At 42.9% G+C, this 8,803-nt stretch overlaps 1 protein-coding gene across 2 annotated transcripts; it reads left to right on the top strand.

Annotated features, from left to right (window-relative positions):
* Positions 1 to 3,467: 3,467 nt before the first annotated feature.
* Positions 3,468 to 8,403, top strand: LOC141218939 (uncharacterized). Of its 2 annotated transcripts, XM_073665992.1 has the most exons (6): positions 3,468 to 3,613; positions 3,738 to 3,917; positions 4,001 to 4,124; positions 4,208 to 4,305; positions 4,490 to 4,580; positions 7,132 to 8,403. In XM_073665992.1, exons 1-6 carry the CDS (start codon positions 3,542 to 3,544, stop codon positions 8,205 to 8,207), a joined length of 1,641 nt encoding a protein of 546 aa, XP_073522093.1. In that variant the 5' UTR covers positions 3,468 to 3,541; the 3' UTR covers positions 8,208 to 8,403. The 2 variants fall into 2 exon arrangements, with proteins under 2 accessions (XP_073522093.1, XP_073522094.1); XM_073665993.1 differs by having other exon boundaries at positions 3,468 to 3,917.
* Positions 8,404 to 8,803: the final 400 nt, after the last annotated feature.

Here is an 8,803-nt window from a genome sequence, read left to right as displayed (position 1 = left end):
TTTGGCGCCATTTTCGGTCCTGGCCCACGATGGGAGGTGGCCTCTTGCCACCCTCTGGCACGCCCATAATGGCGTCCGCTCTTCCAAGGCGGGAAACCTTTGGAAATGGCGGGAATCGCTTCCCAGTGGCGGGAAACTCTGCAGATGGCGGGAAAACGCGGTTAATGGCGGACAACCGGCTGGAATCGACTGGTGATGGGGTCCGATGACGGGGACCCTCCGGAACCGGCAGGAGACTTCTTTTTGAGGTAAACTTGCACTTTTCTTCAGGCACGCAGTACCCGGGTGTTGCGGGCACGTAATCCTGCCGACTACGCCAAAGTTGACGCGCCCCCTGGGCCATATTCTTTAGGGGGAATATCCGGAGCCGGATCAGATGGGAGTTGTAGTCTTCCGAGTGGCTGTGACCCGGTCCGTGCCCAGGGTGTCAAACTCAGTTGTATGTGGCAGTCCTACAGATGTTATTAAGTTCTTAATGTCGACTACGCCACCCGTTGTATTGCGGTCACTATGGCCGCCGCTGCAGCAGGGTCCGCTGAGGCTGATGGTGTTGGTGCAGCTTTTGGTGGTATAACCCCCAACGGGTGGGGTATAGCCTCAGGGGGTCAGGTGCAGAGGATGGGGGTTGTGGTGGTGCAGCATAGGTGTTAAATGAAGACAGAGTCGGGTTATGCAGTTAAGGGTATTTACTCACTGCTGATGTTCCGGTCACTCCAGCTTCAAGTGACCTCCCGAGCCGTGCTGCATCCACCAGGTCCTGGATCCAGCCAACCCCCAAGCGAGTCCGGAGCGTGACCCTGAGCTCTCCTTCTGTCCTTTCTCTGGCCGTCCCCACTAGTGATCCACCCAGGTCCAGCTCCCTCGGGCCTTCTGTTGGGAGACCCTTGGCCTTGGGTTCCCTGACCCTCCACGTGGTATGCCTTCGTGGTGGATGTGGTGGGTGGCCGTGGCAGACGCTGCCCACGGCCTCCGGTCTCTGGCTGGGGTGTGTTTTTGCCCCCACCAGCTTGGGTTCCGGTACCCTGATGCCGACTCTTCACCCGTGGATTGGATTTGGGGTCTCAGAGTCCTCTCTTCTGTTTCCCCCTCTGGGTCTCTCTTTCTTCTCCTCTCTCACTCTGGCTCAGGCTTCTCTGCTCTGCTCTTCTGCTCTCCAACAGACTCTTCGCAAAAGGCTGACTCACTCCTCCTCTACAGCAGACTGACCCTGTTCTTTGATGGTGCCCACCTTATATACACCCTCTATGTGTGAGCTCAGGTGACAAGCACCCAATGAGCTCCTATCTTTACCCAGGCTGCTCCCCCTATCTGCCCCTACACTACTTGGGATGTACCACCCCCCTCCCACTCCAGCCAGGAACAGACTCGGTCGTACCTGCACATTTCTAAGTGGGAGTACCGTCGGTCTGCTCCTCGGAAATGGGATGTGTGTAGTTCATGCAGCCTACCGAGCTCAGTTCCACACTCCATCCTTACCCGGGAGTGGAATATCACACCTCTGGGTTGAGGTGCAATACCCCTGTAGCAGCCGAATCCTCAGGGTGCTACACAAGCACGCCACCAGGGATGTTTCAACCAGATTGGACCACCGAGCTGTCAATCAAAGTGCTGACAGCTCCAGCACGCCCCTGTACAAGATTGGACAGCTGAGCTGTCAGTAACTGCATCCCAGACACAGTGAGGAGTGAAACTGTGACAATTATCATTTTCTTCCATACAGTACAGGGTCAAATTGTCTGAGAAGTACTCAGTAATCAATGGACACCCAAGTGTTTGAAAGGGAATGATATAAAAGTATCACAGAGACTCACATGTTGTAAATCAGGAATAAGCATTGGTTTCATATGTGGGCACTTGGTGGTATGCCATCACAACAGTTTTTATGAATTTACAATAAATGTGAGGTTTTAACAATATAGACAATACTGGAGAATTCATCTCTCCTCCTTTCTCTACTGAAATGTCCCTGACCAGGGCGGTTCCATGCGGTGATCTTCAGACAAAGTGCATTGAATAAACAGTGAGCTTACCTTCCTCTCCATTTTCCCATTATATCCATGTTTTCCCTATAGTGACGAATATTTATTTTTGCTAAAACTGTGATATTTTCACTTTAAAACTTTTTTTAAACCTTTTTTATAAACTTTTTTAAACAACTCTCATTAGTGCGATCATACAACATACAAGCCTTTTATTTCTCAGGTGATGCACTGTACTACTGTTGTGCCATGTATTATCACTTGTCAGTGTAATAGTAACGGCCCCATACAGATGAGATACGTTTTGGCTGAACGGTCATTTGGCAGACAGCTATCTCTCCTGACTCCCCCATACTCACAAATATTCCAGCTTTCCTGTGGTCTGTATGACTGACTGCATTTGTAGTCAACCAAAACCCCCAAAATCAGTGCTTTCATGCAACGTTAGTCTAATATTTAAGGGTGGCGTTAAAAAGTAACTTATTGGACTCTGCCTCTGGCCTGGCCTAATAGACTTTCGTACATTGCAGGCCCAGAAACCATTATTAAGCATTTAAGTATTGTAGGAACTAAGCAGCCCCATACTATTGAGCATTTGGGGAAGAAGGGGCATTGGGCCGAACTCTGTCACACCTTAGATGCCATGTTTGCTTTTTGCAGGAGCAAGTGGTTAAGCTGCCAGGGATTTTGTTGCAGCCGCATCTGTGCCATCCTTGCTGTGTACATGTATGTTCTGGTGCCCAAAAGAGTTCATATAAAAACAAAAACCCCAAAAAATGTTTAACGTGTTAAGAAATAATAACATGTGTTTTCTGCTTTTTGCATGTTTTTTCTTTTTACAAGAATTGTTGGTGACAATTTTCTTTTGAAACATTTTAATATCTGCTTTTTTTTCTCTTGTAATATTGGAAAGCCTAAGGCCAGAAATAAACTTCATAATACACTGTACACGTAGACTTTGGTATCAAATAATTGCTGTCCGCGGTGTTTGTGCAATCAAAACAGCTTTTATAAAAGCTTCAAACTTCTGTGTGTGAATCAGACATGAGCTGTAACTTGATAGAAGATTACAGTCTGGGGAAGACGGGAAACATTCATACAGACAGCCGGTGGTGATGTGTTCAATGACGATTTGTGGCTAAATATGTTTTTAGAGCTGTAGTAGAAGATGTTGCCTCATCATGTAGTTATTTCTCATGTCACGTGAAATGAATATCTCCTGCAGTATTGCTGATGCCAATTCCAGTGTCGGAAAATGAGACGAGAATTAGTGGTATGGAAGATAAGTCTATGAGAAACGTATTCAGCTGCAGACTCCAAGGAATAAATTGCTTGTTGTCTGTGGCCTAAAATATATAGGTTTTATTACTAGATGTAAAGAAAAAACTAAATACAGTAAAATAATAAATATCCTTATATGTTTCCCCTCATTATCTCCAATAGTTGTATTATACCAACAGGATTTTTATCTTCTACTCATTCAGGTATCTACAACACCGAATCCTCTCAGTGGAGATCTTCTATATAAGAATATTTTCCTGATTTATCCATCAAAGATAGATATGGACAGGGACAAGATGGCGGAGAGGATATTACACCTCACCCTAGAGATCCTCTTCCGGCTTACTGGAGAGGTGAGAGATTCTGATGACGTCACATCATTCTTATCTATGGGAATAACAGATGAACAGAACTGGAGAGGTGAGGACTCTGGAAATGTCTGTAGTGAGATTTATTAATGTGTCTCTCCATAACCAGGATTACACAGTAGTGAAGAAGACCTCTAGTGAGTGCTGTCAGGACCCTGTGTCTGAGGGATGGGGAAAACCCCTGAGACTAATCACGGGGCCTCCACCTCACCCCATGATACATGAGGTTATCAATGACCAGAAGATCCTAGAACTCACCTACAAGATGATTGAGCTTCTGATTGGAGAGGTGACATTACTGGGAATGCTGGGACATTATACAGTAACGCTAAGAAGGGATCGGGGAGATGACAGTATCAATGTATGTGTGAGGTTCCTATAAGGTGTCAGGATGTCGCCGTCTATTTCTCCATGGAGGAGTGGGAGTATTTAGAAGGACACAAAGATCTGTACAGGGACGTCATGATGGAGATTCCCCAGCCTCTCACAACACCAGGTAAATGACAGGACTAAATACACACGGCCTACAATTATCTGTATGAAAATAATTAATTCAGTCCCTGTATGTGTTTCCTCCAGATCGATCCAGTAAGAGGACAACACCAGAGAGATGGCCCTGTCCTCTTCTTCCACAGGACTGTAAACAAGAATATCCCAATGTTCCTCAGGATCATCAGGTAGATGGAGAGAAGGTGTCATGAGATCTCCACTATGATGTGTAGACGGCTGTGAAGGTTTTGTGCTCAGTCTTGTTTTATCCACCAGTATTTATATTTGTGTAATGAGAACGGTGGAGATGACGGGATTAGAGCGGATCATAGATGGGACTTCTCCATCTGACTTTTATAATATTTGTTCCAGAGTGAAGATCAGACCCATATTAATACTACAGAGACAAATGTGACGGGTGATGAGCGCTGTAAAGAGGAGATTCCTACATATGACTACCCAGGTGAGTAGTAACCACTAAATGCAAAGAAGTTACAGATTCTTCTCAGTCACCCGCTGTGGCTGCTTTATCGGTGGTGTAGTCCGGCCGTATCACAATCGTGTGATCACCATTTTGCCGCTCGACCACAACATTCTCCTTTATCCGAAAATGTTCAAATTACTTTGTGAAATCGTGAAAGCCCTTTTCTATAGAATTTGCAACCTGGAGGATCTACCTACCCCCTGGGATTAGAAGACACTGTTCGTTACCTGCCCAAATCTGTAAACTACAAAGCCAAATGACAGCGTATGTAGAATGTGCTGACAAGTTAGAAAATCACTTGAAGAAAAATATTATGATGGGTCTGTAAGAGAAAGTGGAGGGTAATGATGCTGTTGGCTTCCTAGATCCCTGATATCTTATTGGATGAATCTACCTTCTCTCCCTTCTGTGCTGCTGAATGAGCTCATATGGTACCTACAAGACACTGTACAATAACAACAGTTTCCCTTTATCCTGACTTTTCAATTTCTTTTAAAACCAACTAACTTCAAACAGGATTGCGATAACCTACACAAAAAACATTACACCTGTGCCATGATACATCTCTAAGCTGTGTGTGGCTGATGGCTGTAATATACATTTATTCACGCCTGCAGGAGATGTGTTGGCATGGCTCCAGTCCTGGTTTCATGGATTCACTCCACGTCATAAATTCCATTATGTTTTCAATCCTAAGGAATTCAGATTACTGCACAATCTCTGTTGAAATGGGGTCGCTAATACTTTCTCTACTCTTCTGGTCAGAATTCATCGTAGCTCCAATGGTTTATCATAAATGAGTGCAACTCCAGTTTAGTGTTGGATTTCTCCCTTCATACATACGTTGTGTTAGAACCCTCCTGTTTGTTTTTTCCATCTTGTGTTTTGCGGTCACGTGACCATCTGCCTTTATATTCCAACTCCGCCCTTTTGGCTGTGGTGGACTTCATTGTTTTTTGACTGTTTTGCTGGCCAGGTGCTTCTGTGTCTATCTCTGTCAGTTTGTTTGGTCCTTTTGGGACCTCTAGTACCTTTTTGTCAGTTTATCTTTTTGTGTTCTGCAACAACTTTCTCTGTTCAGGAGGTGTCCCATTTTTGTTCCAGTCCTTAGTTCTTTTAGGGACCCCTTACCTTTATTCTATAGGTCTCCATTCAGACTAGCCTAGGACTAAGGCGGGTCCGTTCGCTAGGAACAGGCAGCCCCCTACATCGTAGGGATTCAGCTTAGTCTTATTGTAGGGAAAGCTTTCCCCTTCTTTCCTTAGTACTTGTTGCAGATCATAACACGTTGTTGGGGATGTTACATGTTTTTATATTCTTTCTTTTTTTTACAGGTTCATTCTGTATGATAGTTTCATTGTAGTGGGATCGTCCTTCCTCACTTATGTGACTCTGTAACTCCCTGGTAGCCTTTCAAAAAGATCTCCATTGCCTCTTCCAAATGCCCGAGATCTAAATTTAAGACACCTCAGCTCTGCACTATTCTAAAAAATTGTCTTTGAATGTCTAATATTTCTTCTTGAAACTCATCTGACAGGAAATATTGTCCCTTACGATAGTTTAGATTGCCGAGAGCCCCTGATCCCCATACTCTAATTACTCCAATCACCAGCGCCGCCTGCAGAATGAGTAAGGCGGCTCCTGGTGACAGAAGCAGACATCGCAGGAGCAGATCCCAGAGGAGATGGGACACACCATTTGCTGAAGCCCTAATATTACAAAATGTCAGAAAACTAGGGCAGTAGAAATCCCCATAAAGTGACTTCATTTTGGAAATTACAACCCTCAGTGAATTAATCTATAGGAGTAGTGATTATTTTGACTACACAGGCACTTTCCGAAAATTAGCACTGGATGCTGGAGCATAAAAATTGCATATTGGCCATTTGATTACCCAACACATAGTGCCCAGATTGTGCTCCAGGACACATACACTGTAAATTAAGTGGGTTCTTCTCACTATAGTAATGCCAAATACATGGATGCTAAATGTGGTTTGGGCGCACTGCAAGGCTCAGAAGCGATGGTGAGATTTGACTTCTTAAAAGCAGATATTGCTGGATTGGTTTATGGAAACCATGTTCCATATTTTGGAGGCTAAAAGAACAAACAGTTGGACACCACGCTCTACTGGTTCATCCTATGAGGTTTTCTATTAGACTGTGAACTGTCATTCTATCAATAACTTCCCATTTCTACAGACATTTTAAGTACAATTAACACAAGAATCCCATAGAAAAATAAATAAAGATTGCATACTACTTCTAAATCAATCTAAACAAACAGATCCCTGGGCTACATGCTAGTCCAGGAAAATGAAGAAATATATGCTCAAGTTTAAATATTCCTCTATTTTTTAGATTTGTGTCTCATAAAATAGATTTTTAAACTTGAGCATATATTTCTTCATTTTCCTGGACTGGCATGTAGCCAGGGATGTGTTTGTTTAGACATTTTAAGTAGAAATGTTCAAAAATATAAATTTCAAGGATATTTTATTCAAAATGAATAATTGTTTTTTTCTTGGCAGATGACTGTACCAGGAGATCAGAGGGACAGGAGATTTTTAAATCGAATGATCTTGAGATCCCACAGGATACAATTGAAGTGAATGCCATTACTCCAGATATACCATCATCCCTTCAAAGCAAAGATCTATCATCTAATTCTATGAAACACATCCTGTCTTCTGATTCATTACCAACTACCAAGGAAAATCAAAATAAAATAAGCATTAAAAAACGAACTGCTCCTAAAGCAAAGAAGTCATTTTCACTTTCAGAAATTGGAAATAGTTTTACTTTCGAGAAGTCTATTCTTAAACATCAAAAAAAACACTCAGCGGACAATAGATTTTTTTGCTCCAAATGTGGAAAATGTTTTAATCAGAAATCAGTTTTTGTTAATCACCAGAGAACTCACACAGGGGAGAAGCCTTTTTCATGTTCAGAATGTGGGAAATGTTTTAACCGGAAAGCGCATCTTAATAACCACCAGAGAACTCACACAGGGGAGAAGCCATTTGTCTGTTTAGAGTGTGGGAAATGTTTTAGCCAGAAATCAGATTTGATTAAGCACCACAGAACCCACACAGGAAACAAGCCTTTTTCATGTTCAGAATGTGGGAAATGTTTTAACCAGAAAGCACATCTTAATAGCCACCAGAGAACCCACACAGGGAAGAAGCCTTTTTCATGTTCAGAGTGTGGGAAATGTTTTAACCAGAAAGCGCATCTTAATAGCCACCAGAGAATTCACACAGGGGAGAAGCCTTTTTTCTGTTCAGAATGTGGGAAATGTTTTATCCAGAAATCAGATCTTTTTAGACACAAGAGAACTCACAAAGGGGAGAAGCCCTTTTCATGCTCAGAATGTGGGAAATGTTTTAATCGTAAAATGATTCTTGATAGCCACAAGAGAACTCACACAGGGGAGAAGCCTTTTTCTTGTTCAGAATGTGGGAAATGTTTTAACCGAAAAGCGCATCTTAATAACCACCAGAGAACTCACACAGGGGAGAAGCCATTTGTCTGTTTAGAATGTGGGAAATGTTTTAATCGTAAAATGATTCTTGATAGACACAAGAGAACTCACACAGGGGAGTAGCCTTTTTCTTGTTCAGAATGTGGAAATGTTTTAATCATAGAATGATTCTTGAAAGTCACAAGAGAACCCACACAGGGGGAAGCACTTTTCCTATTCAGAATGTGGGAAATGTTTTACAAGGAAATCAAGTTTAATTAAGCACCAGAGAACCTACACAGGGGAGAAGCCCTTTTCCTGTTCAGAATGTGGGAAATGTTTTAACCAAAAATCAGTTTTGGTTACGCACCAGAGAACCCAAACAGGGGAGAGGCCATTTTTATGTTCAGAATGTGGGAAATGTTTTAACCATATATCACATCTTAATAAACACCAGAGAACCCACACAGGGGAGAAGCCTTTTTCATGTTCAGAATGTGGGAAATGTTTTAATCAGAAATCAGCTTTGGTTAAGCACCAGAGAACTTACACAGGGGAGAAGCCTTTTTCCTATTCTTTTTTTTTTAATCCAATAAATTTTTATTGAGATTTTTTCATTAGGTTTTTTTTTGACAATACATCCCAATCCTGGTATGCACGGCACCCCATCCCTCATCCTGGTATGCATGGCTGCCTCATCACCAATCCTGGTATGCATGGCACCACTCATCCATCCCCAA

The sequence above is a fragment of the Phyllobates terribilis genome, unplaced genomic scaffold, assembly GCF_046119375.1.
Source record: "Phyllobates terribilis strain yellow unplaced genomic scaffold, ASM4611937v1 Scaffold_251__1_contigs__length_2838608, whole genome shotgun sequence".
NCBI lineage: Eukaryota > Metazoa > Chordata > Amphibia > Anura > Dendrobatidae > Phyllobates > Phyllobates terribilis.
Note: the sequence above shows the minus strand (reverse complement) of the source record. Positions and strands in the feature narration are given on the sequence as shown.

Coding starts and splice junctions, on each gene's coding strand:
- LOC141218939 (XM_073665993.1), top strand. CDS start 3,663: ATGAACAGAACTGGAGAGGTGAGGACTCTGGAAATGTCTGTAGTGAGA. Junction 4,125..4,207: donor CCAGCCTCTCACAACACCAG/GTAAATGACAGG, acceptor TGTTTCCTCCAG/ATCGATCCAGTAAGAGGACA. Junction 4,581..7,131: donor TCCTACATATGACTACCCAG/GTGAGTAGTAAC, acceptor TTTTCTTGGCAG/ATGACTGTACCAGGAGATCA.